The 27,440-nt window shown below is 50.3% G+C and overlaps 1 protein-coding gene and 1 long non-coding RNA gene across 2 annotated transcripts in view; one reads left to right on the forward strand and one right to left on the reverse strand.

Annotated features, from left to right (window-relative positions):
* Positions 1 to 19,999: 19,999 nt before the first annotated feature.
* On the reverse strand, positions 20,000 to 27,096 carry CXCL14 (C-X-C motif chemokine ligand 14). The gene is made up of 4 exons (XM_059417615.1): positions 26,845 to 27,096; positions 26,571 to 26,676; positions 22,764 to 22,877; positions 20,000 to 20,113 (listed from the first exon to the last, which is right to left on the reverse strand). Exons 1-4 carry the CDS (start codon positions 26,906 to 26,908, stop codon positions 20,098 to 20,100), a joined length of 300 nt encoding a protein of 99 aa, XP_059273598.1. The 5' UTR covers positions 26,909 to 27,096; the 3' UTR covers positions 20,000 to 20,097.
* The window catches only part of LOC132028536 (uncharacterized), an 83,213-nt gene continuing 75,815 nt past the window's right edge, over positions 20,043 to 27,440 (forward strand). The window contains exon 1 of the long non-coding RNA XR_009407470.1: positions 20,043 to 20,134. This is a non-coding gene — a long non-coding RNA (uncharacterized LOC132028536). The remainder of the gene's footprint in view (positions 20,135 to 27,440) is intronic.

Genomic DNA, 27,440 nt, shown 5'->3' on the forward strand with positions numbered 1-27,440 from the left:
AGAAAGAGTGTATCATGTGTGTGATTTCATTCTTGCAAAGGGTGCAGCTGGGTGCTTCTGAGGGAAGTGTGTCCAAGATGGGTGTCTCTTTAGGCATGGGGACATTTTCTGACTTGGCTGGACCTAGCACATTTCTTATTTGGGCTTGACTTCCCTAGCATGATTCATAGGGCTCCCTGAATTGCACTGTTTGTGCCCAGAGGAGACTGCTGTACCTGCTGGAGTTGAAGTCTTTTTTCTTTAGGACAGAGCTGTGTGGGCATACCTTCTAAGCAGTGTGGGAATGGATGGGGATAGGCTTTCCCGTCCAAAATGGAGAATGGACATTCCTGGGACACTTAGGAGTTGCAGGGAAGAGGACGAGCCCCTCAGTGCAGCACTGGGGCTGAGCAGTTGCTGGGGGTGGTAGGACACACCTGGGTGGGTGACCATCAGCAGGAAGACAGCTGGAACTGGTTCTAAGGAAAGCCATTTGGAGGGGCAGGGGCCAACGGTGCATCTCTGTCACTTCCAGAAATCCACAGGTGATGGTATGTTTAGGGTGTGAATTTCAGGAGCCCCTCCTACCAACAAGCCCTCAGCAGCCCTCTCAGTTGCTCCCCTCCTTCCCCCAAATCCTGGCTCCACTCATTGAGCCCTTTCAGGGGGTCTGGCCAAGGGTTGCATGTGGGAGAAGACACCATTCCTGCCCTTGAAGAGTTGATCATCTGCCTGAGAATCAGAACACAGGTGTGCAAAGCTGCCAGTGGAAGGAAAAAAGAGCTGTCACAAAAATGAGTACACACCTAAAGTAGAAGGTGGTAACAAGTGCTAAATAAATGGGGGGCAGAACAGAAGATCCCTACTCTAGCTGAGACGACAAGGACCATCTCTTGAGGAGATGACCCAGAAGCTGAGACTTAAAGGACAAGAAGGAGCCAGCGTGGGGGGATCAAGGGGGAGAGCATTGCAGGCAGAGGCCCTAGCAAGTGCGGACTCTGGGGGTCAGGAACAAGCTTGTAGTGTGGGATAAACTGATGGAAGACTGGTATATGTTGAGAAAGGCTTGCCAGGCCAGGTGTAATATTCGGACAGGCAGTGCAGGTCAGTGTTATCCCTGATTGAACTCAGTGAGGTGTGCAGTGCGGTCCTCCAGTCCCGCAGAGGTCGCAGGAGCTCAGACGGTGATGCCAGTTGCCAGCGGCCACGCAGTCAGGCACATGGTGGAATCAGATTTTGAACATAAGTCTGATTCAAGAGCCCAAGTTCATAACTACTGGGTGATTCTGTCTCCCGGCGTCCAGGGAAAAGAGGCAAGCTGCCCATACCTGCAACATGGAAAGGGACTGAGAAGGGAGAAAGCAGAGAAGACTAGTCATGGCCTTAGGCTGTTGGAGGATCATGTAGAGAGGCATGTGGACAATCATATGGCTGAAAAGGCATCATTTATCCCAGAGTAAAGAGTTTATTACCCTTCCAGGAGTCCTGCTTCCCGTGGAGCAGGTGAATGGTCTACACGCAGAAAGCAGCGCCACCTGTTGGTGAAAGATGGTGACGGATGTACGACTCCAGAAGACCCAGGGATCCATCATCACCCATGAAGTGTCTGCCATCCCCAGGGTGTGGGCCTGCCCTGAATGGGGTGGGGTGGGTAAGGGTGTGCAGGAGAACCCAGAGGCCCAGCTATGCCTCCGGCACAGAGAGGGCAGAATTGGGAGGTTGAGCTGGCTACTTCCGGTCCCTTGTCCTGGACATCCGTGGATCTTAGAAAATAAATGCAGTGGAGGTGCGCCAGAAGTGAAGGATGTGGGTTGGCTTGAGGAACATGGAGAGGTTCTGGCAAAGTGGCAAACCTGAGCAAGGACATATTTTTGCGGAAGCTACTCATGGCAGTATTGTTTGAAGTACAAAAGTGACCCCTGTGAGAGGAGGAATGGTAGATAAAGTACATTGCATCCATATAGAAGAATACTGTGTAGCTGTAAGAAAATAATAAAAGACCTCCTTAGGTACCCAAGTAGAAAAGTATCCGAGGTATGTTAAATAGAGAGAAAAACAGGGACGCGTTGGGGGCTCAGTCGGTTAAGCATTTGATTCTTGATTTCAGCTCAAGTCATGATCCCAGGGTCCTGGGACTGAGTCCCACATCAGGCTCCTTACTCAGTGGGGAGTCTGCTTCTCTCTCTGCCTGCCTCTCCCCCTGCTTGTGCAAATAAATAAATAAAATCTTTTTTAAAAAAGAGAGAAAAACAAAACAAGACCAGAGACTAACAGTGTATATAGTATGCCATTTGTGTGTGTGTGTGTGTGTGTGTGTGTAGAGAGGGAGAGAGAGAGAGAGAGAGAATATAAAATAAATATTCATCTTGCTTGGCTAAGCCCAAGAAACCTCTGAAGCATGCATGGAAAACCATTAACACAGTGGTTGCCTGAGTGAGTGTGTGGAGACAGGATTGGCAGGGAGACCCTCTATCCTACAATGTATCTTTGGATTATTTTTTAGTTTTCAAACTAAACATATTATTCCATATTCCAGTTAGTGATTTTAAAAAAGGAAAGTTAAAAAGAAGCAAAAAATCAAATGGAATTCTGATCCCACTCAGCTCAGCCCTGCTTCTCCTCCCTGGGCCTTTGCTGCCTTGGGTCTAGAGCTGATAAACCTTGGTGGGTCATGCCTGGTCCAGAGTTCTAGAATCTGAGAACTTTTATGGGAGGATTATCCACTGAAATGGAAACACTGTAAACCTTGTATGTGTAAGATAACTTGTTTCACAAAGGATTCTTGTTAGGCTTTGTTGTTCCATATTTTCTGATTCTTTGATATCAAGATTTACCAAGTTGCCTTTAGAAGATTTTTGTACTTTATTGTAATTAGGGATGAGTTCAGGTAGCTATTCATTTAATTGGTGTTAAATATTTACTGAGCACCTACTAGGTTTCAATACTGTACTTATTCCTGGGAATGTCCCAGAGAAGCCTTGGGCTTGGGTTCCACCCTTGGAGGGGCTCACCACCTAGGAGGAGAGCAGGGAGCTTTTGTTGACCCCCAGTTAAGGAGTCACTCAAGTCTGCCTGACAGATCTAGGAAGGCTACAGGGAGGAGGGAGTGCTTACATGGAGACTCAAGCATGGGTGGTGAGTAAATATTCCTCCAATATGGAAACGCATGCCTTCTGTTTCTTTTTCTTAGTTTCTAATAAAATGATTGTAAGAACTACTTTCTCTATACCCTGGTCACAAAGAGGTGGTTGTTGCTTCCAGTTTATGGGTCACAGTGCAGCTGGCAGAGCCTCTGATCTTCCTGCCCTGTGGCCCCCTGCTTGCATCCTGGGCCTGGCTCTGTTCTCTCCAGCAGCTAAGACACAGGGCCCTGTGACTGGTGCCCAGGCCTCAGTCACGGGTTCAGCCTCCTATTGTTATGCAGTGTGTAGCGGGGAAGCCTCTTGGGTGGGGTGGGTTGTTCCCTGGCCAGGGCCTCAAAACTAGATTGTGTTCTCATTGAGACCTCAGTTTACCTGTTTGTGAAATAAAGGGCTGGACGAAAGGACCTGCTGAGGCCTTCTAGAACTCACCCCCTAGCACTCACACCTAAACACATGGGGAAGCTCATGACCTTTCCAAGGGAATGGGCTTCAGTGTATTCAGGTGGGCAGGGTCTTCCTCTACCTTTCTATCACAGTAAAGATGATCTTTCTCTGAGCCTCAATCAAGGACAATGTGGCTTCTTCTTCTTCTTTTTTTCTTTTTTAATATTTATTTATTTATTTGACAGACAGAGATCACAAGGAGGCAGAGAGGCAGGCAGAGAGAGAGGGGAAGCAGGCTCCTTGCTGAAACAGAGAGCCCAATGCGGGGCTCGATCCCAGGCCCCCGGGATCATGACCTGAGCCGAAGGCAGAGGCTTTAACCCACTGAGCCCCCCCGGGGCCCCCCCCCCCCCCACTTTTTTTGACAATGTGGCTTCTTGAAAGAACACTGGAGAGGAAGTTAGGGACAGATCTGGGTCTAGGTTGAGGCCTTTCCCCTTTCAGGCCTCAGTCCCTTCTTCTAGGTCACCAAGAGGCTGATGGACGAGGCCCCACCTCCAGCTTTACCAGAAACATCCCTGGTCTTTCAGTGGCAGGTGGGCAGACCAGCTTCTTTCGGCCAGCCCTCCCCTTGGCTTCCTGGAGGATGTGCCTTCTGAACATCCCTTGGGAATGAATGGGAGCTCTATATGTATGCAAGTTCTTACTTAGCTAGAGGGGAACACCTGCAGAGGCAAGGGCCTGAGGGGCCAGGCCAGAGCATCATTTGGCTTGTCCTCCCAGACAGGGTGGGGCTGCTATTTAACTTCTAACATTACTATCTCCAGTGAGTTTACAATTAAAAATGACAGGGGTGCCTGGGTGGCTCTGCCTTCGGCTCAGGTCATGATCCCAGGGTCCTGGGTTTGAGGCCCACATCAGGCTCTCTGCTCAGTGGGGAGCCTGCTTCCTCCTCTTTCTCTCTGCCTGCTTGTGATCTCTGTCTGTCAAATAAATAATAAATAAAATCTTAAAAAAAAAAATGACGGGCTGAAGAGAAAGTAGGTATCCTACAACTTTGACTTTGCCTCTGTCTCTAGATCATACCGTATTATACTATGAATTTATTTATTTGGGGGAGAGAGAGAATGAAAGAGAAAGCACAAGTGGGTTGTGGGTGCAGGGAGAGGGGGAAACAGGCTCCTGGCTGAGCAGGGAGCCCAATACGGGCCTCGATCCTGGAACCTTAGCTGAAGGCAGACGCTTAAGGACTGAGCCACCCAGGGGTCTCCAAATCCATAGTTTTAAAAGTCTGCCAGAATCTTAGGGGCCCTGTGACATTCCCTGTTGTGTTTAGCAGAGGTTCAAAGCATTCACTTATTAATGTAGAACAGAGATGCTGTAGTATTGTGTTTTGGTACTTTGTCGTGTTAAGGGCCTCAGTGGAGCAGTGTGAGAAGGCCCTCGGAGGGGATTTTAGGGGCTGATATGCAGCCATGGTCTCGGGTGGGACCTGGGCTAGCCTCCAGAGAGGCGACCTTTCCTCTGAAGGCACAGTGTTGATAGGGTGAGAGGGAAGAGGAGGCAAAGGTGTCCTTGAACTTGTGGGCAAAGTCTTTATTTGGAGCGTTCCCCAGCCCTGATGCTCCCTCCGGGATCCCTGTGTCATCTCCAGGGAGCTGCATGAACAGCCACAAGGTGGAGCCAGGCTCCCGCCTCCCAGAGGCATCCGCTCGCTCTGGGAAGCCTTTTCCAGACTCCCAGCGTGGGAGGTGGATGCAAAGGACTTGGAAAGAGAAGTGTTCAGAAGCACCCCGCCCCCCCCCCCCACCCCAGTCCCTTGATGGGGATCACAAAATCTCTGCTTTGAAGGAAATCGCCTGTCCTTGGCCCCCCACACCAGCCCCTCCTGCTCCGCCAACTCAGGGGCCATTTCCTCCCACCACCCGTCAGGGAACGAACGGAAGCTTGGAGGGGTTGCCCAGTTCCCAGAGCCGATCTGGGGCAGAGTCCAGCTCCCAAGTCCACGTTTTCCCGGGTGCGAAACCTACCTTGCTGACCTAGTTGCCAGCATTCTTCCCTGGAGGTCACCCCTGTTACCAGGGACTTGAGGGCCCTTCCAGAAATACATCTATTTACTTGTGCAGAGAGGGAGAGAGAGAGAGAATGTGTGTATGTGTGTTAAATAATTGGTGGCATCTTGTTCTGGATACAAGGTGCCCCAGATCCATGTTCTACCTTTCATTCCTCTGCATGTGGCCCTGGAAGCCCATCATTCTGGGCTTCGTGGGGGAGGGGGAGGCTCCCATACCCTCTTCTTTCAGGTGAGCTCCATCAACGGCAAGCAGCAGCCAGAGGTGGTTGGAGGGAAGGGGGTAAGACTGGAGTATTTTTCCCCCTATCTCCTGCCCTAATGGATTGTCTTTCTCAAAGGTTCTATCTGCTTGTCCTCCCCTTCAGCTGCAGTCTGGGTTTGGTACCATTCCTTGCCTCTTCAGGGCTTGGCTGCTCACAGCTCCCCACTGTCTGAGGTTAAGACGATTTCATTATCCTACTTGGGTTCCCTTAACATTGCCCACATTTTTACAAATTCTCTCCTGGGTGTGCTGGTAAATGTTTAATAACTCTCTCACTCAGAAAAACCAAACCAATCTAAACCCTAATTTTATGTAACTTTTCCTGATTTCTGTAGTGTAAACTCTCCCACCGTGGCAGATTCCAGGCTTACCAACAATTCTGAAAATGTTGCCATTGGCTCTCAGGCTCTGGCCCCAGCACATCACTGACGTTCCTTTATTAAAGCATCTTGAATTGCCCTATTTGAGTGTGCCATCCATCTAAGGGGTACTGGTCAGATATTCTGTAGAGTGTCAGAAATGGACATTTTTGACAATAAGATTTTGTCAAACCACTCTCCCAAGTGGCCACCTTTCAATCTCAAGATCCTTGAGCAGGGTTTTTGCGTACAGTTGCTTGGCCAACTGGAGTTATAAAGAAGAAAGAGTCTGGAGTACTTCTTTGTCAGGGGAGAGAGGTCAGAGGGCATCTGTTTGGGAACAGCTCATATGGGTGTGTCAACAGGAAGCCTCTCGGAGAGAAGGAAGGAAGTGTCTCACCTTGGCATCATGGGCTAAGCATCATGTCTGTCCATCTTCTCATCAGCAGGGGCAGGGGTATGGGAGGTTGAGGCAGGAAGAACTTGGACTGGAGTCCAACAGCTTTGGCTACCCTCCAGCTTTGCCACCTGCTGGCTGTGTTGTTCTTTAGAATACCTGAGTTTCAGGTTCCGTGTTTGCTGAGTGGGGGTAAGCATTCGTCTTCTCCTGAAAGTTTGAGGATTCAATAGAATAAAGTCTGTCACATGTTTAGGGGAGGGCCGTGCATGTTTTAGTTGCTCTTCAGGTGATAATTTTGGGGATGATGATGATGATGATGGTGGTGGTGGTGGTGGTGGTGGTGATTGGCCCATCGAGGAGTTTGGAGCCCAGAGAAGGCAAGAGGTCGTTGCCTTTAAAAGCTCTTCATTCTTCATGGAGTTGGAAACAGCCCCTCTCCTACCTGGGAGGGTTTGTTTGTAGAACCCAGGCACCCAAACCGGCCTTTGGCTTTTTTTTTTTTTTTTTCAGGGTATGTATGCTTTTTTTTAGGACAAGCATATTCAGCCAGCTTCCCCTGAATGACTTCTTCAGAAACCTGCCTGGCCCCTTATTTTGAAGGAATGCAGTTGAGGCTTGTTTGTGAACCTACAATGCGTATATTTCTTTGTATTTAAAAGCTTGAGTTAAAAAATATATGTTTCTGAAAGTATGGATATTTTTCAAAAACAAAGGTTTCAAGGTTCCAAAAACCAAACTGGTTCCATCAGAATGGGGTAGAAAGTGGGGACTGCCCAACTCCTGAAAATCTTCCACTCACAGTTCGTGAACTTGCAGGAACGACGTTGGGCTGTGGAGGAGAAAAGAGATCCAATATTTCTTCCGGGGATTAAAAGTGAGTCCAGAATTGCAAGGACTTGGGAGAAAAAGGCTCTTGTTGAGTTCCCCTTTGAATAACCGAGCCCCTTTCTCTCTGAGTTCTAAGTGTTGAGATGCAGCGTCCTTACTGCCTAGAAACCCAACAAAGACTGGCTTGGTGGCTGCTTTGAGGTTTCTGTTCTATGTAGAATTTTAACCATGAAAAGACACAAAGATTGGTTTCTTCTGAGTCCTTAACTGAACACCACAAAGGGGGACAATTAGTGGGGAGCTGGGCTGCTGTCTCCCACCAGCTATGCTGCTGCTGTTCGGAACACCCCCCACCAGGAGCCACGTGAGGTATGCCACCCAGCCCCTCTCTGTCTCTTGTGTTTGCAAGTGTGCCACAGACTCAACCGTCCAGTTGTGGAGATTGCTGGGCTCTGGAAAGGCCATGGGCTGTGGTGTTGAGAGGATGGGTCTTTATCTGTAGCATGGTTGTACCACTTGCTGCAAGTCCTAATCTGTAAAATGGGATAATATTGCCTGGATTGAAGGCCTGCTCTTAGGATGAGGTGAGAAATCATGGGTAGTGTTGGCTTGGAGTTAGAGTCCTATAATGGTAGTCATTTATATAGTATGGTTGTTCTCCACATTCCAGGCATTATGGCACACATATCCTTCCGTCTGACTTTCAGAACCCTCCAGATAGTTCCCTTCTCCTTATTCCCTGATGTGTCTGGGCAGGTCTCCATGATTTCTCCCATTTGTCTTCTTATTACACATATAGGTAAGAGGCCATGCACCTGGCCAGGATAAACCTCTGGATATCTCTGAATTCACCTTCTGTAGAAATGAAGGTTTTGTGAGATCTCCCCATCCCCACCTCCAGGGATCACTATAAGGGGTAATGTAGACAGTGGAAACAAAGAACCCAGCTCAGTGCCTGACCTTGGGCAGATGCTAATAAAGGATCTTTCCTTTGCCTCTGCCTGGAACAGGAGCTGGAAAGGACAGCTAAACATACAGCTAAACATACAGGGAAGTACCCACAGAGGCCTTTTGCTGCCTGTACACATAACTCAGGCGACCTTCTTGTTGCCTTATCTGCTTCATAGAAAGTGTGTGGAGTTTGTATTAGGACTCCTGGATTGAAATCCTTTGTCACACTCCCCAAAAAGGTATGAATTCCTCCGAGCTTTAGATCACATTTATAGAAGGGTTTATAAAGAAGTCCATAATACTTAAATTGTTCCAGGGTGAGATGACATGACATGGGAAATAACTCAGTAAATTATTGCTGGTGTTCAGCAAGTTTGAGTATTTCTTTCTTTCCCTTCCTTCCTTCCTTCCTTCTAGAGAGAGAGCGGGGTAAAGGGGGAGAAGGGCAGAGGGAGAGGAGAGAGAGAATCCTAAGCAGCCTCCACACTCAGACATGGGACTCCATCTCAAGATCCTGACATCATGACCTGAGCCAAAATCAAGAATCTGATGCCTAACTGACCGAGCCACCCAGGTGCCCTTGAATAAATATTTCTGTAGCTGGTGTATGAATAGATTGCCTGGTTATGTCTATGTAATGAAACTGATGTTACATAACATTTATGTATTCTGACCTTTTGAGTTTGCCGATTTATTTATTCAGACCTCTTGTAAATAATGCTGCAGTGAACATCTCCATGCAAGTATCATTTTCCTTGATTGGAATTCTTTTCTCAGCATGTACTCCTAAAAATGGTTTTATTGATGGGAAGAATTTATCCAGCAGTTCCTGAGGATATTTCCATATTGCCACACAGGTTGCAAAGAGAGATATGACAATACAAAATACTCAGAAGAAGTTCTGTTATACTTAGCAATCACTTCTTTTTGAACTTTTGGTGGAGCTCTTTCTTCCTTGCTAGCTTTATATTTTAATCTATTAGATCAAGATCCATGGCTTTAAGACTTATAGTATCATGTAATTATTTTATTTGAATTTAGTAGAGCTGATATTAAAGTTATTTGTTTTTAAAAGCCTTATTATAAAGTTAATGAAAGCATTATTTATTTTTTTGCAACTAGGCTTAATTTTTTTTTCGTTTACTTCTATAGATGTGTAATGCCTCTTGATTGTAAGTGACAGACACTTGATTCTTGCTTAAGCAAAACCAGAACGAGTTGGCTCCTGTTAGCTGAGGAGAGTGGGTGCAAGTTCAGGCAGAGTTTGATCCAGGGACTAAACCTTGTGGTTGTAGTTCCGGCACTCCATTTCTCTGCTCTGATTCCTTCCATGTTGGATTTGTGCTCCGGCAGGTTTTCTTTAAAAAAGATCCTAAATACGACCTGCGGTGCCCTGAGGCCACATCACTACAGCCTGAGATCAGAGATAAGAGAAGCCTCTTAACTCCTGCTTCTCTTAGTAAATCTTGTGAAGTCCCTGATTGGCTTTCTTGGGTCATGTGTCCTCGTCTCAGCCAATCAGCGTGCCGGGGGGGGGACGACGCTGGACTCTGGCCACCGGAGTTAGGGACCGTCTCTACTGCCGGGGGCAGGTGGGCTTGGACGTGGTGGTTCATCGCCCCCCACAGGCTTCAGGGGCTGGGGAAGGGGTTTCCCGAGGGAAGAGCAAGAAGCTGGGACGATGTTAACGTGGAAGGGGTAAGTTAGGCTTGCAAGTTGTGAAGTCACCACAAGATGGCGCTCCCGCTCTTTCTCTTTCACGTGAACGCTGGGTCTTCCCCTCTGTCCGTTAACCCACAGAGATGATAGCTTTTCGTCGGGCTCCTGCTGGATGATTCTCAGAAGAATTGAGACCTTGCAGTAGTAAAAGGAACAGGCCACGGTGGGGGGGTGTATGCGATGAGAGGGGTGTGCGTGGAAACTTAGTGCTGTGTGGACGGAGCCGGTTCAGCACGCGGACTGTGGTGTGACAGCCGCTGTGGGAGCGGCGGTGGTGTTCAGTCGTTGTCTTACGCCTCTTTTCCTTGGCCTGGTTCCTCTGTAAAAAGTTCTGTGAGTTCCTTCCAGAGTCCATTTCATGAAAAGGAGAGTTTGAGTCCATCAGGAACACTCGAGAGCTCTCAAGCCAGAGGCTTCCTGAACCTTCTCTCTGCCACGGCGGAGCCCCCTGCTGAGGAGGCCGGCTGTGCGGCAGGAGGAGTGGGTGGCACTCTGCGAGCGCCCCTGGCTGGGCTCGGGTGCGCGGGGGTGTGGGACGCACGTGAGGCCGCTCTTCTGGGTCAGCTTTCCAGTGACGTCAGTGAAGGGCTGTCACGCTGTTAGGCCAGTGCGATCCTGGCAGCTGGGGACGCGGAATCTTATGGTCATGCGTGGCCGACATCGTATCCTAATGTTCCACAGGGTAGAATAAATGTCCTAACAGAAGAACCTGAAATTCGGGGCTCAGCCCTGTACCCCTTTCCTGCCTTCCCTTTTAATCATAAAACAACCATTTTGCACCAGGCACTAGCCAGGGGCTGGTTAATTTGGAGACAGAACCTTTTCGCTATTGTCAAAGGTCCCACAGCCTCGTTGGAGAGACGGACATATCTAGGGAAAAAAATGTCATTCAGGGTGGAAAATAGTGTGGCTCCGACGGGCCTGGGTCAAAATCCTGGCTTGGCTCTTCAGTACCTGTCACACAAGTGACAGACTGTCCCTCAGACTCAGTGGTGTTTTATGAAACAGGGATGACAGTATACATGTCAATGCCCTGGATCATAGAGGTGATGTGAAGATTTAACGAGAACACGTGTAAGGCACTTTGCTCCGAGCTTAACACAGGGAGATGTGTAAATCTTACCGATTGCCTGACCTTGGCTGGGATTTGCAAACGTCTCAAAGCTGAGAGGCAGAATTAATACACTGGGTGATAGAATGTAAATTCCAAACACTCCCGAAAGGTTTGTCAGGGAAGAAATTGGTGAGACTAAATTTGACTGGGACAGACGTACAGTGGTGGCCTTAGGTTTGAAAGATCAGTGGGCCCAACACAAGGTTGAAGGGGGAGTGTGTGTGGCACGAAACTCTACTCTTGTATGAGGAGGCCTTGGGGATCAGATAGATTCTTGCCTAATGGATATGATGAGGTGGCTAAGAACAGTAGCCAATGTCCTAGATGGAGGAAAGGAGCCACAGGAGGTGGCTTGCAGGAGGTGGTTTGGGCAGGGTGACCTGGATGACAAAGGGCCTGGAAGCCGTCCCCTGGAATGGCTGAGAGGATGGGCAGAGTTAGCCTGGAGAGGATCAGGTGTGTCACGGCCTGGGTCCTGCCTTCCACAAATGCCAAGGGTTGGCACCTGAGAAAGGTATCATCATGCTACCTGTATGTTACTCCAAAGATGGGCCTCAGGAAGCATCTTTTAGTATCCTGGTTCAAGGAAGAACTGGACAACTTTTTAGCACTTTTCCAACCACAGAGTGAGCTGCATTATGAGTTGTGGGGCTCCTGGTAGCAGAAGCATTCAGGCAGCCTCTGGATGCTCCATCTGGGATGGTCTAAAGCATGAATTACTCACATACAATCTAGGTAATCATTAGGATGACTTTGGGGGGAATCTCATAATCTCCCGAAACTGTAAAATGTCTGTGGATTTTTTTTTTTTTTCAGGGAGAATGAAACATTGCATTCATCAGCTTTTTTTGGGGGGGGGCAGGCAGCATCCAAAAGCAGTTTAAAATTACATAACTTTAATGAAATTTAGCTACTGGATGCAAGGTGGGACTAGGTTTTAAGATGGTTTTTTTTACCCCCAGATGTGAGAGTCTGTGATAAATTGTTAAATACATTCTTGTGGCTAATGTGAATTTATTGTTATTATTAGCTGCCAATTTACTGTGTGCCTATTTTGTGCCTCACAGAGTTTTACATATTCTACTTGAATTGTCTCATTTAGCGTTTTTCAAAAAAAAATTCTTTGAGATTAAGCATTATTATCATTCTTATTTTATAAATGATGAACTGAGGTATGGAAGTTCACATGAGGTTCCAGCTTCTTTTCTTGGTAGATATGTGCCCCCACATCTGGCCTTTTTATGCCTGGGAAATGTCATGTTGGAAATTTTAAAGGTAGGATGGTAATAATAATAAGTAACCATGTATTGAATTTTTACCTTCTGTGTTGAGACATTTAATGCTCAATTATAAAACAGGGCTTGGGAGAAATTAAGTCACTTGCTCATGGTTACTCAGCTTTTAAGGGTAGGAGCCAGGATTGAATGGGCCCATCTGACTTGCAGCCTGCACTCTTAGCTCTGCAGACACTTGGGGCTGGTACATGATGCTGGGACCTAGGCCCCTTCTGTGATTTATCCCATGAGGGGCTATTTGACCAGATGGGGGAGAGGAGAGGTACAGAGAACCCCTTAAGGATCTGGGGTGGAGCAGGTTAGGCAGAGCAGCAACTGAACATATCCTGCAGCCTTGGGAACAGGATGCCAGCCCAAGGGCTAAACATGGAGAGGACAGCTGAGTCAGTGAGCCCGAAGGTCTCATGTGCCCAGCCCCCCTCCCCAGCCTGAGCTGCCACAGCTCCAGGTGGCCCAGTGAAGTGAGGATCTAGCATACCCTGAGTCTTGGCGCTGTGCCCTCTCCCTCGCCACAGCTCCTTCCAGGCCTAGAGAAGGAAGTCAGTCAGCAACCTTGTGGTAGGAGAGTGCTCCAGACTTGACCACTGCCCGCAGTGGGCAGTCGAGGGGAGAGGTGCTCGGAACTAATGTGGGGAGAGGGAGTGCACCTTCGTGTCTGCAGGGTTTCCCAAACCTTCCTGATATGCTTCAGCCCTCCCCAGGATCCCTGCCTCAGAATAGGATGATGTCAGAGGCCCATATCTCATGACCGCTCCTCTGAAGTAGCTAATCCCCCACTCACAGTGCATGCCAACCACATCTTCAAGGGACAGTTTTCCCTCAGTCCTCTGGGAAGTACAGCTGCTTGGCTGATTCTGTTCTCCTGAAACCAGAGTCTGATGCTCCCAATTGTCTGGGGAGTCTCATGTGAACAGACACAGAGAAAGGGAGAGGGATTTTGATTCGTGTCTTCATTGAACAGACGGGTCTCCGGAGTGCCATGTGCCTGCTCCCCAGAGAGCAGTCCATGGGCACCAGCTTCAGTTTTTACTTAGCAGAGGAGGCGGACCAGGGCAGAACAGAAGAAACCAGGAGGCTGCTCTGGAATATTCTGTGGGGAGCTCTTCAGGGTTAAAGAGGCACCGTTACTTCCAAAAGGCCCACACTAGCTTAGGAGTAGGTCGTTCAAGGAGGGAAACTGACTGAACATTTATCAGATACGGCACAATTCCAAACCCTCTGTACTCTCCTGTCAGGCCCTGTAAGTGGAGCAATCCCAATTTTTATCAATTGCACTAGAACTCTTTTAAGAGAGAGAGAGAGAGAAAAAAAAAAACACTTCATAATTACACTGAGACAACAATCATAGACCGGGCTTGTCTCAGGCAAACCAAGGTATATGGTCACCCTACCTGGAAGTGTCTAAAGATTTGACACTGCCTGAGACCACTTGGCCACTGTGTGGCCATGCACAAGTTACTCAGGTTTTCTAAGCCTTAAGTTCCCCATCTATAAAATGGGACTACTAAAAGAGTTTTTTGAGAAAGCACTCAATAACTACTGTTCATGCTGGTGGTTACAGATTTTATTAAACTTTTTTGCCCCTCAAAGTGCAGAGAATCAGAAGGGTTGGTATCTTAGCAGCGATCAAGGAAGTGAAGGTTATTCTACCTCTCATCTTTTCTCGGTTTATAATATTTTTTTGACTGTACTAATGCATGTATTCAGCTTCAGTCTGTCTTGGCAGATCATTATTTCAAAGGGACAAAAGCCTTTGTAATTTAGAAACGATTCTTGTTCCAGGGCTGCCTTTAAGGAAACAATGGGTTGAAAGGAAGAGCCTGTTGCTTCACCTTCCCTTTTGCTCTGGGGAATAACTCAAATGAGATGAGAGTCTCATTTGCATCCAATTAGACATGCCTACTATTCATCCCACAATGTCAGCTCTCATTATGAAGCCCAGCTGATTCTTTTCAAATCCAGCTTTGAATTAATTTTTTGAAAGCAGAGATGGTTTCACCTTGTTTCTAGCTAAAATGTTGAATCTAACTGGATGCTGGTGCAGTCATCTTGTTTGTTGAAGTGATTCGGTGGTTGCGGGAAAAGTCTCTGGCCCCTGCTTCTCCTGCAGAATTTGCATCTACCAGAATGTGGGCCCAAACAACCACGGCATGGTGGTCGGGCTCGCTTTGTGGGGTCCACGCTGGAGAAGGGAGGAGCACGTGGAGGGTGCGGTCTTCTGCCTTGAAAAGACAAATGATCACACTCAAGACAACCCCGGCTAAGGCTGGCTCACTGTGTGGCCCGTGTTGACTAGATAATTAATCTTTCTTCAGTAAATAGGAGGTAAGCCCCGCGTGCGGGCACAGCAGAGTCTCCTGTGGGCCCAGGTCAACAGGAATGGTAAGACAGTGTGTACTTCAGGGAGCAAAAGCCCTGCCACATGCCACTCAGTTTGAATCCTGTGTCTACTGCCTGGAAGCTTTGTGAATGCGGGCAGTGTATCCACCTCCCTAGGCCTTGGTTTTCTTATCCATAAAGTGGAGCTATGATGGAGTGCCCTGCTATGATTGTCAGCAGGATTCAGTGGAATAAGGTGGGCAAAATCCTCACCACAGGGTCTGGCTCATAGGCCACACTACCTGGACAGGTTTACTGCCCTTAGGGCTCTCAGAGAGCTTCAGAGAACCGGAGAGCCCTGGGCAGCGGTGCACCTGCTCCTTGCTGCCCTCTGGTGGCACATATCAGAGTGGCCCCGTAAAGAGGAAGCTGGGAGAGATTACCTTTAAATAAGAAAATTTGGGTTTTATTGCTTTCTTGACCACCTCTGAGAATATCTTTCCAACTTTTCAAAAATAGGAGGACAGGAAAATACCCTAAGGTTCCTAAAAACAGGATGATGTATTCCATGTATAGGAGGTTGCTCAGGAAAGCTGTGGTCAGCTTCCTTGCCCATGAAGTTGGGGAGGCTGGCCCCAGCCATGGCTCACTGGCAGGCCAGATGGCCGGCAAAGTCAAGGGAGAGGAAGAGACATTCATGAAACAGTGGGGGTGGGGGGATGGGGAGGGTAGAGTTTGGAGCTGTAGCTGGTTTCCCCAGAGGTTCAGTTGGGTCGTGGCTGGTGTTCCTCATGCCCCTCTGAATTCCCTAAGCCTTCCTGACTTTTCTAGGTGTGGTGCTCCCTGTCTCTGCTGGCCTATCCTATTACCAGTGGATCCAGGAGCCACAGGCCAGGCAGAGCCAGGATGCAATCAGCACTTCCTATTGTCCCTGAGAACAACTTGCAGTTTGCCATGAGCCCTCTCTAGGCTGATCAAGGTGTTGGTCAGAGGTTGCTTCCTCTAAGGCTGGGCGAGGCACCCCTTTGGAGGGGCTGAGAGCCTGCCCGGAGCCTGCCTGGCAGTCCTCTAGTGCACCGCGCTTAGACCCGTGGGCAATTTCAACTGAGTCTGTGTCTCCCTGGTAGACCAGGAGTTTCTGGAGAGGTCATTCCCAGCAGCCAGCATGGTGTGCTAAACATAGCAAATGCTTCCTAATGAGACAGCTGCTGGGTGGATGAACAGTGGACTCTACCCTTGAGGACAGGATTGCACGTGACCACGCCTATGTTCCCCATGGTGCCTGGCACAAGTCTTTGCACATTGTGGTGGCTCAGTAAGTGGGTACAGAAAGCATGTTCTCAGGGTGCTCCTTGAGACTAAGATCAATTCACAGCGTTTGAATACCTTGCAAGTGCTGTTACAGGTTCTGGGAGGTTTTTAAAAATGAGTGTAAGAAATCATCCCTGGCCTGTAGGAGCACATCTTGTTAGCTGTTCAAGTTAAAATATGACTATTAAATTGTAGTACCAGTCATATAATAACTCAGGGCCAAGATGGGCTGTGCCGATGGGTGTTGGGGTCACTACCCGAGGTAGAGGGCTGGCTCCATGGGGTTGCAGAGTGTGACTCTCATGGACCCCTTTGCTAAGGTCTGATGCTCTGCTCTGGCCATCTTGACATTCTTAGTTTTTAAATAGAGGGCTCTGCATCTTTATTTTGCCCCAGGCCTTGCAGTTATGTCGCTGGTTTTGACCCAGGATCCATGCTGACCGGGAAAAGCTTTGTGGTAGAGGGCTTGAGCTGGACAGAGATGAGCAGCAGAGCTGGGCCAGAGCTCTCTGAGAGGACGTGGTCATCCCAGCATCAAGCCTGGTGCAGTGCTGCGGCCCACTCAGGACAGGCCTTCAGGAAGAGTGGGGTGGGGAAGGAGTTGGGGGTGAGGCGTTTGATCCTGAAGTGTGCCTGTCTGTGAGGAAGTGGTGGCTCTGAAGGTGGAGCCTGCGTGGGGGCCTGGGCTGCCCCATGTGCCCTGTGCCCCTGCCTGCCTCCACAGGGAGGCCTGGGAGAGCCACTTGAAAAGGCAGCCCAGCCTTGCTTTGCTGCACTAGTGTTACCGTCATTTCTGGACGTGGTGGGTGGACACCTCACAGAGCTGCTGGGAAGGCCCCAGGAGAAGAACGATGGGCAACAGCTCTGTAAGCAGGAAAAGGGCACCTTCCCTGTAGCAGAGCACGGTTCCTGGTGCTTGAGGATCCTCAGTTGGTGTTCAGTGAAGTGTTGGGGCTGAGAGCCTCTTCTTAGTGGTCTGGCTAATACTTGTCTGTTGGAGGACAAGGGTCTCGGTCATCAGGAAGGATAGCCCAGTCTTTGTTCTCCAGGGACACATGATTTCTGTAGATGAGATGAGACATTTACACAAAATTTCCCACTCCTTCTGCTCCCTGATGGACTGGGTCTTGAAGTCTACTTCTCCCTCTACAGACCATGTCTCCTAAAAAACTTCTGAACTTGTCTGGGCACCTGTAGCCCAGAATGGCTGGCTGGGTATAGGGAGAGCATGCAGGGCAGTGCCCAGCTCAGTGCCTGACACTGGAAAGGGACATTGCTATGGTTGCTAAGAATCCATTCTGTGCCTTGGGAGATCAGAGAACCAAGGGGGCACCTGGGCCAGCAGGGCTGGAGAGGAGGTGCTAGCACTGGAACCACAGATGGGATAGAGAGAACAAGTGGGGGGATGTGTGTATGGTGTGTTTAGAATGAGTGAAAGGTGAAGCCTGAAACTCGGGGAGCAGCACGGCGAACCCTGTACCCCATGACCCATCCTGTCATGCCTCCATGTTGCCAGACTGGAGATGGGGGGAGTCCTTCAGCCGACTTCCTTCCAGTGGCCCTCCCTCGTGAGCCCCCATGGTGTGCTGATCTGGGGCCAGGCTGGGTTCAGGGCTCCCAGAGAGAGAGGCCTGGTGTCTGCTGTCCCCTGCCCTGGTATATGCCCTCCTCCTGGGGCCCTCCTGCTCTGTTCTGTCTGTTGGTGTCTGGGCCTCCCTATTCAGTATTCCTTTTTTCTCCATAATAAAGGTAAATGGGGGACCGGGACCTGCATTCACGGTGGCCCTGGCCTGCTCTCTCCTGTTCCCCTCAGCAGAAAAACTGTCAGGCTCAGTTACTGGAGCAGTGTGATGAGTCACTTTGGGCAACTTTCTTAACCTCTCTGGTCCTCAGTTTCCTCAGGAATACATGTGTTATAGCTTGGCATTGCCAGGAGATGAGGCCATGATGGACAGTGTCTACTGTAGCATTCTGCAGAGGACATGCTAGGGCAGGGTATTTGCGGTGTGTCCCTATAAGTGTGCACACAGGAAGTCATCCTAAAAGTGACGCACACATGGATGTCTGGCTCCTGGTTCCTAGGGTAGCACACAGAAAGTGGAGATAGGTGGAGGTTGCCCTTTAGGCAGTTTTGTGCAGTGTGGGGAACGTGGGGGAACAGAGAGGCCTATTTGAAGGCCTGGCTGAGTTGGATACAGTGGGATGTGGGGCTGTGGGTGGTTTGTGCACAGTACAGAGTGGCCTGCTGTCGTGAATATTAAGGGTGCAGACATTTACCAAGTGTTCAGCCCTGGTGCCCTGAGTGTTCTATGTGAACTGCCTCCTGCAGCCCCCAGAAGTGCCATGGGGCATGTGCTCATTGGCCCCACCTCACAGAAGCAAAAAGAGAGCCTCTATGTTTCTCTGGCCGTGGCTCCCAGACAGCCTGGCTTCAGAGCCCCACAGCCACATGGTGGGCACTTGCCACTTCTCCCTGATCCCCACTGGAATCATGGGGCCCTGGGCCACACAGATCTTGATTGATTCCCCATTTACTCTCTTCCCTAAATAGGGACCCTTTAGTTCCATATGTATGGACCTGGTTATTCTGATGAGCCTGCCCTGAGGCTTGAAGACCTAGCTTTCTGGCTTCAGGACCATAATGGCATTCCACAAAGGGGACAAAATTTCAAGGAATTTGGGAAACATATTTTCCTTCCTTCCCAAAGCATCTGTCCCTGTTTATTCACAATGTGCTAAACATTTGATGGTCATCCTGACCTCACTGAATAGAAAAAACATCAGTAGTCTAGAATTTTGATACATTTCAAATATATTTTATTACTTTTCTTTTTGTCTTAGAAAGAATATGAAACCTGCATGCAAAGCTAATGGTTTCTGACATGTGCATAGCATATGACACAGCAGTACAATGAGGCATATACTGAAGGGGCAGTGTGTGGAAGGGGCGTTTTGAAGAGTACATTTACAAAGGAAAGAGCGCGTGGTTGTCTCAGCTTTCAAAAGAGGACTGCACTGTTTCACATTGAAGAATGACACAGGGAAATCAGATAGAATGCTTCTGTCCTGCCTGTTCTGTTGCAAGTAGGGAAAGAAACATGCTCTGAAGGTTCTCCATCACTGATAGAATGTGTGTCTGTAGTTGTACACTGTGCCTGTCTGGGTACACTTTTAAACTTTCTTGTTGGATTTTGCTAACAGTCTTGGGAACATCATGTGCTTCCAGAACATTCAGTTCTGAAGCAGTGAACCTTTCACAAGGAGAGAAGACCCAACCCCTTCCTTAAGGACCCTATGCTTTGCCATTTCAGAATCTTAGAGATGTTTCCCAGAGTATGCAAAAATAAACTGGGGGCCGGGGGAGGTGGATGAAGCACATTTCCCTGGCAACCAAACTGAAGTTCCTCAAAGAACAAAGGCAGAGACATTGGTTTCTGCTTGCCCGGTAACAGGGGCCACCGTGGAGTCCCCCTGAGGCTGTGACCAACCATGAGCCCAGGAGAGGCTGTGGCAGCTGTGTGGAGGCGCCAGGACCTCTGAGCGGAAGCTTCCTGCATTAGCAATGGAGCAGTGCTGCTATGAAATGTTTCCACCCAGCTCTGTGTTCCTCCCAGGCGCTTATAAAGCTCAGATGTAGTGATGTCTGGACAAATACAAAAAAGCATTTTTTTTTTTTTTACACGAAGGAAAGGCATGAGTTTCCCCCTTTTCAGTAAAAAGCAGTGTGTGATAAAGTCTGGAGCAGGAGAGAGAAGCGTCTCACATCTGGAAGCCTTCCGCACACAGCTATAAAATGTAAAAACTGACCCTTGGTAAAAAGTGCTTTGTAACAATATATAATTTGTGTCTTATGCCTGTGAGAAAGAAAAGTTTGTTTGTTGCTTTTTTTTTTTTAATCTGCAGAGTCCTTCGCTCATCTCCCAGCCGGTGTGACGTTTTTCCATGCGGGACTTTTCACCCTACTCTTCGTAGACCCTAAGAAGAGAAAACACCTGTGTAAGTGGCTCAGGATATGACAGAGGCGATCCAGAGGCTGCCTGATTCAGACGTGATCCAGAGGTGGCTCAGCTGCTTCATCCTTGTCTTTAGGAGTTCCCCTTCCAGCAATGCTGGAGCTTGGGAGAAATGGGGGTGGGAGTGGGGAACACCTCAGAGGAGGTCATTACATGGACCACAAAAGCTTACCCAAATCTGGCTTTGTGCATTCTGCAATCCTCAACGCCCTGTGGAGCAAACCCTCTCTATGTGTGAGGAAACTGAGGGACAGGGGACTTCAGATTTGCCCAGTGAGCACTGACTGTCAGTGGTGGGAACGAGGTCTGTCTCCAGCATGGGCAGGGATGTGACAGGGGAGGACAGGCGTCTCCTCCTTCAACTTAGGATTGCATCTTTCTTTGTATTTTGCCCAGAAATGCATGTCCTCCAGAAGAATGCTAGTTCTAGAAGCTGCTGCCTGAAGACTGAAGGGTGGCAGCAGGGCTGGGGCTGGGGCTGTCAGCAAGGCCTGTGGCTCAAGGTCATTTCCTCTAGTGGTTGTGGGGCCTCTATGCATTCCCAAGCTGACCTTCCTCTCTCACCTTCCAGACTGCCTCTCTTTAGGTACTTAAATCCCTTCTCTTCTGCCCCATGGCTATTCCAGGGCCATACCTCCTACTCAGACAGCCCATCGATCCTCTGCCTCATTTCTGATTTCTGAGTAGGACCACCTAACTGGGCTCTGCCTGATGCGACTGCTTCCCGTGGTAGCCAGAAGCGGGGGGCTCTGAGATGTGGAGCTGCTGGTCTGGCTCCATAGGCCTGGGCTGCCCGGCTGGCTTCTCCTTCCTCTACCCCATGTTTAGCACTCTCTTGCTGTCTCTGCAAAGAAATCTTTGAGATAGTTCCTTTCTTTCCATTATACATTTATGGAGACATTTTCAACCTTTTACAGGGGGAGGGCAAGAGATTGCCCTCTTCCTCTCCCAGGACGCCTCAGCTTCCCCAGAAAGAGGATGAGCTCATTTTGTAATGAAGTGATGGGAGGCCTGGTAACGGAGATGCCCTCCTCACTGGAATTTGCAGAAATAAGAGCAGGACTGCATTGTCCCATGCCTGCCTCCTCTTCATCAGAGCTAGGGCCCAGCTGGAGGGCTGAGGGACAAAGTGTGCAGACCCCCTGAGTGTCTGCCAGCAGTCGGTAGAGATGTTCTCAACTCCCTCCATGGACTGGCCTCGAGGTTAGCCTTGTTCCACTTTGATGATGCAGGGTCTGGAGCATGACAGTGGACAAGGCAGGTCCTGCTTTTGCCACGTGAGCCACCTGCCCTGACCAGAAAGAGGGCTTGATTCCCATCAGATTTGTAGAAAATAATCTCTCACTGTCATCAGTTTCTATTTCAAGCAGCTGCAGACAAGGCAGTTTTGGAGGCTGCACAGAAGGCTCAGGGACTGGGGTTGGGCCCAAGTGTCAGCCAGGGGAGAGCTGGTCATGGGCTGAGCTTAGAGTGGAAGGACTGGGTGAGACACTGGGAGGGGTGGCTCAGGCAGCCCCTCTAGGCAGGGTGAAGGTGACCCTGGGAGGCCTGGCTTCCTGCCCTGTGCTCCCAGGAAGTTACTCCTCACCTCCACTTAGCCTTAGTTTCCCCTTCTGCAGGATGAGGTGCTGGCAGCAATTCCTGAGGAAGTCCTCCATGTGTGTGTGTGTGTGCGTGTGTGTGTGCATGTGTGTACATGCAAGTGCTTCTCTGAGCATGCAGAGAAGTTCACTATCTGTGAAGTACCTACACAGGTAGGTACAGGTGTACACAGGCCCTGAGTGTGTGAGGAGTGGGTGTGCTCCAGGACAGGTTATCTTGTATGTGGTATGGGGAAACCAGGAACTTGCCAGACATAGGACCTCAGGGAACTAGAGATGGAAAGTCATTTTCTGTTTATGGAGAAACAGAGTCCAGAGAGGACAGGGGTCTGTCTCATGGCTCCGGTCATCTGGCTATTCTTGCTCTCTGAGATTAAGAGTGGCTCTGATTCCCCTGGGGCTAATAATACATTATGTATTAATAAAAAAAAATAGAAAAAAAAAAGAGGCTCTGATTTTAAAGGGTCAAGCCCAAGGTCCTTCCCTGCACCGGCATGGGAGGGCATCTATCAGCTTTCTGGGCAGCAGGGGTCAGGCAGCACCTTGAGGGGAGGGAATGTTGCAGGCAAAGCAGTGTCCTCATCATCTCATGGTGTTGTACCCAGGGTTACAGCTCATAAACCCAGTTACTTAAGTGGTCATGTTTTACCACATGAGAATCACAGACAGCCATGGGTGCTGGCTCATTCATTTGACAGAGGGAAACAGGACTGGAGACCTTAAGTTACTTCAGAAAGAAGAGGAATTAAGACTACAAATTAAAGCATTAGCAAGCTGCAAACTTTAGTTCACAAAAGGATACATTTTCGATGGCTTCCAGTTGTCCAAGAGAGCAGTCGCTGCCTTGGGAAGTGGTGAATTCCTTACCCCATGGGGACTCTGTAAGCGGGGCTTGTTGTGGCTACAGTGGTGGGTGTTCACCCACTGCATGAGGCTGGATGAGCTGGATGGGGCGTAGGATCGGGAGCTGGGGGGAAGGTGGGAAGGAAGGTGCAAGGAGGGGGGCCGTACCTGCGCTTCTCGTTCCAGGCGTTGTACCACTTGATGAACCGCTTGGTGCTCTGCAGCTTGGGGTGCAGGCAGTGCTCCTGACCCCGGTACCTGGACACGCTCTTGGTGGTGATACTGAAATGGAGCAGCATGGGGTAGAGGATTGAGGAGTCTGAATGACAGCCCCTCACTGTGGCCTGTGGGTGGCCCTGGTCTATCCCAGTCAGGACACTGAGAGACTGTGGCCCCCTCCCTCCTTTCATGGGAGTATGCCCATGTGCTCCCTGCCTGGCTGGCTCTCTGGAAGTTTCTGGGTGTCCCCATAGGCTCTCACTTTTCCCCTGGAGCCCTCAGAGTCTGGGATAGTCCCCCTACCCTGCCCCTATCCCCATGAGGTTGTTGTTTACAGGGCTTATGTCTCCTTGGAGAACAAAGCTCAGGGGACTGTTCCAGCTTCTCTGAACCTGGGGTGGCGAGGTGGAGAGAGCTAATGCCAGCAAGGTGCACATGCTAAGACCTCTTTCCTTAGACATGAGGATCTTGCGATGGGATATAGACATGCTCTGTACATGTGGTCTCTGGCCCTTCAAACCCTGTTCTACTTGATCTTCTGAAGAATGTCCAAGGCATGCCAATCTTGAAGTTAAGTCTTGCTGGCCTTGAAGCCCATTTTGATTCCTAAGCATGAAGTCCCTGTTGTCTCAGTCTTCGGCAGGAAAATAAGACCTCCCTTCAGGCTTCTGTCACCCAGTGTTCCAACCCAGTGGAGGTCCTAGCCCTGTGGCAGAGAAGCAGGTGGCAGCATGCAGAGTATGAATCCTAGGTCTGTCTGTGGACCTTGGGTAAACTCTCTGAATGGGTTTGCCCATCTGTAAAGTGGGTCTAATATTAAGACATTCCTCTTAGGGCTATTGGGTGATGAGATGACACAATCTATGGAGAATGCCTAGTGCCTGGTAGGTGCACAGTGAAGAGTTACTGTCATTAGTATTTGTCATGGAAGATGGTATGGCCAGGGAGAACGAGAAGCTTTAGTGTGTGAGCTCCAGCCTGGAGGGGGAGGCAGGACACATGCCCAGAACCTCTCTGCTGGTCTGAGCCAGGGCAGTGCTAGTGCAGCAGGATTTAGGAGGAAGCTTTAGGTTGGGGAGGAAGGATGGTATTCCAGAATGAGGACCACATAGGAGACTTGAAAAAGTGGAAGGTGAGAGGGGCCATTTCCTGAGAGGTCATAGCAGAAGCAAGGGATGATTGTGGACTGCATGCTGGGGAATGAGCTGTGGGGTTGCAGAGGGGCAGTTGGAGGCTGGAATGGGAGGAGCAAGAAGGGAAGGAGAGAGGTCAGTGAGGACCCCACAGATTCCCCAAGGGGAAGTGTCAGGGCACAGGGCCAAGTTCTAGGTGGGAGCAGGGCCACCATGAACCAAATATCCCAGTTGACAGGGAGAAAGGAAATGACTCTTGCCACCAGTATGGGAGCAGAATATTTCTGGGCAACCTGTCCTCTTCCCTTCCCTGCACTCTTAGTTTCCAAGCCCCCCCGCCCCCCCACCTCAGCTTCCTAAAGCAGGAGTGGGTCTTCTGCTAATGCCTGTGGACTGGGCTCTGCCTTCCCTGGCCCTCCCCAAGACCAGTTGCTCCCCTGGTCCTGTCTTTCCTTCTAGGTTTCAAGCACAGGGCCAGACATCAGGGTGGAGTGTGCTTGGTCTCCTCCCTGTGCTACCTGGCTGCTCTGTGGGAACTGAGCTCGCTACTGTCTGCCTACAGCACTGCCTTTGCACTCAGAATGAAAGGATATGGTGAAGCCTGATGAAAATCCCTTCCTTAGGTCACTGTACAGGCTGAGTATCCCCAGTCCTGAAGGGAGGGGCAGCAGGGGAGGACACTCGACCCTCCCACCACAGTCCTCAACTGCCTGTCACAATGCTGGGACTGTGAAAATTGGTTGTGGGGTGAAGACATGAGGATTTCTGTTTGCAGCAGTTACTTAGAGATTCTGGGTCCTGTGTCCCCTCTCCTCAGCAGTTCCGGGTGCCGAGGGATTTGGCAAGAGTTCAGTGGACGTATGACACAAATTGTCCTTTAAAAAATCTGGAGTCTCCTGGTGTAAGATCTCCCACTGATTGTCCTCTCCACCCCACCCCCAGCCTCATCAGAGATTTTTGGGTGACTCAGGGTGAGCTGGAAAACTTGCTTTTGTTCAGCTTTTGTGATTGAAAACCTGCTTTGGCCCTAAGTGTTGGCCCCTCATTTGATCTAGAGACTCTCAGGAGCTTGAGATGGGAAAGAACGTTTAGCCTTCAGGAAGGAGAGACCTGGGTGTGGGTGAAGGTTTAGGAGGAGACACTGACTGTGTTTGGACCTCCAGAGCCCCCTGCAAGTTTTCACAAGGCTGCATAAAGCCTTCTTGCACCTGCCCACTGCCGTCAGTGTACTCTCTATTCTGAAAAGTTTTGCCAGGAAAAAGAGTAAGCCTGTTTATCAAGGGTTCTATCTTTTTGAGATGGCTCTGCACCCCCATACCCTGCTTCTTGTTCTCTGAAAGGTCTTGACACCTTGCCTTGGGGGTCGGGTGGTTTTCAGCACTTAGAGGAGTGCAGACCTAATTTTCAGTTTCCCTGTCATCTTCAGCCCCCTACCTCGGCACCATGGGGAGGAGGGAGGGCTTGTAGCCCTTCTTTCAGGTCATGGGAACCCTGGACCTCACCAAAGAGGATTTTCCGGCAGTTTTTCTGGACTTGGGTTTGCAAGGCAAGGGGCAGGGACAGGAGGTTAATTTAGGTGTCTGGGCGGGAAGGCAGTGTGGTTCAGCTCAAGCCTAATGGCTTTGCAAATTCTCCTGACTTGAGCCTGGCTGGACAGCCCCCAGGTGGCCATAGCCGGTGGGGGTTGCCTTTGCATGCCCTGTGTGGAGGCCTTTGGGCAAGCAGGTCCAGCAGACGGAAGGCACTTGCCCAGACTGAGAATAAAGTGTGTCCTGTTGCTGGGGGAGGGGAAGAAGGGCCAATGGTCCGTGGCAGATATTCGGTAGCTGCTTTGCCAAGGGCTCCCTTCCTGGCCAAGTGCATATTGGTGGGGAAACAGTGGTGCTGGACTCAAGTGGTTAATTGGGAAGGCAGAGGAGCAAGGAAACTCAGTGTTCTCTCACTCTGCCCCAGTTTTTAAAATATTCCTCGCATCCCCACCAAGCAGGGCTCCAGCCACATGGCACATTAACCCCAGCAGAACACTTTGCACAGCCCCGCTCAGGCTCAGGGACCCACGGGAGTCCAGCAGGTGGTGGAAGATCAAGGATCAGTCTCAAAATGAAATCGCTAGAAGCCAAAAACTGGCCGTCTGCGGTCCCCTGATCGGAAAAAGGCTCTGAAAGGAGGGTCTGAGGACTTAAAGCATTTGTTTTTATTTTCTCTTCAGTAACAGAAAGGCAGCATGCCTCCCAGTTTGGGTGCAAGTTCAGTAGTTCTGGGTGTGTTTTGAATGCTTTGAATCTGGATTTTAAAAAGTTGACACAAGGGGAGCCATTTAACCCTTGATCACCCCAGAAAGGTGGGCAGTGCATGCACCTAGGCTGCCCATTTGAATCTTAGCAAAGGTGAACCCAGAGGGCTGTTTCCGGGAGCACGGGACACTGACCCTCTTTCCAAACTCCCTTTCACACTGTCGTGCCAGCGTCCCAAGGACTCGCTGGGCAGTTACAAAAGCTGGTCCAAGGCCTTGCTAGAGGCACAGAGGAATGTTTGTTAGCCCGCCCGATCCAGCCCCATGCTGTGCCCCAGCACCGGGTTAAGAGCAGCGCGGACACGCTCACGGTGAGGAGCCAGAACTCACATAACCATCTTCTCCTCGCAGTGCGGGTACTTTGGCTTCATTTCCAGCTTCTTCACATCGCTGTAGCGAATCTTGGGCCCCTTTCGCGAGCACTTGCATTTGGACCCTGCAAGAGAGAGCGCGGGGTGCCGTTCAGCTGCGTGCGGGGTCTACTGCCCCGGACCTCCCCCCGGTGCCCACCCAGAACCTCCACGGTCCCAGGAAGCCCGGCAGTCCGCACCCGGGTGCCCCAGGACGGGACGGGACGGCTACGAAGGACCTCCCGGGCACTCACCGTCCACGCGTGCGGCGCACAGCGCCAGGAGCAGCAGGAGCAGCGCGGCCGACAGGAGCCTCATGCTGGCCGGAGGGGCGCGGCGCGGGAGCAGGGACTGGGGAGGGCGCCCGGCCGGCTCGGCTCTCTCTGCCCGGAGCGCGCCTCCTGGCTCCGCTCGCTCCCGCTGCGCCCGTCGGTGGGTGCCTCGGCTACCGCGCGGCGCTTCTGCTGTCGGCTCTGCGCTTTCTCCGCAGCCTCCCTCCTCCCGCCCCGGCCTCTTTTAAATCCGCTCCTGCCCTCGCCGCAGCGAGCTCATTAATATGCAGAACCACTCGCTGACTCACTGAGATTTCTCAACGAGGTGGGGGGAGGAGACCTTCCCCGCCCCGGGACCGTGATCACAGCGGCGCTCACTCGCAGCCACGCGCGCACAGGCACACTCACGCCCGCTACCCTCTCACTTCTGCGTACACTTGCACACCCGGGCTCCAACCCTCGCATACGGCCAGCGCCCCGACTGTACCAGACACTTGAAGGGCTGCTTAAGGGAACGGCTTTTCTGCTTCCCGTGGTTCCCCCTGGCCAGACCGGCCTGCTGTTCTGAGCCACTGAGA

This window comes from Mustela nigripes, chromosome 12 (genome assembly GCF_022355385.1).
Source record: "Mustela nigripes isolate SB6536 chromosome 12, MUSNIG.SB6536, whole genome shotgun sequence".
Classification (NCBI taxonomy): domain Eukaryota; kingdom Metazoa; phylum Chordata; class Mammalia; order Carnivora; family Mustelidae; genus Mustela; species Mustela nigripes.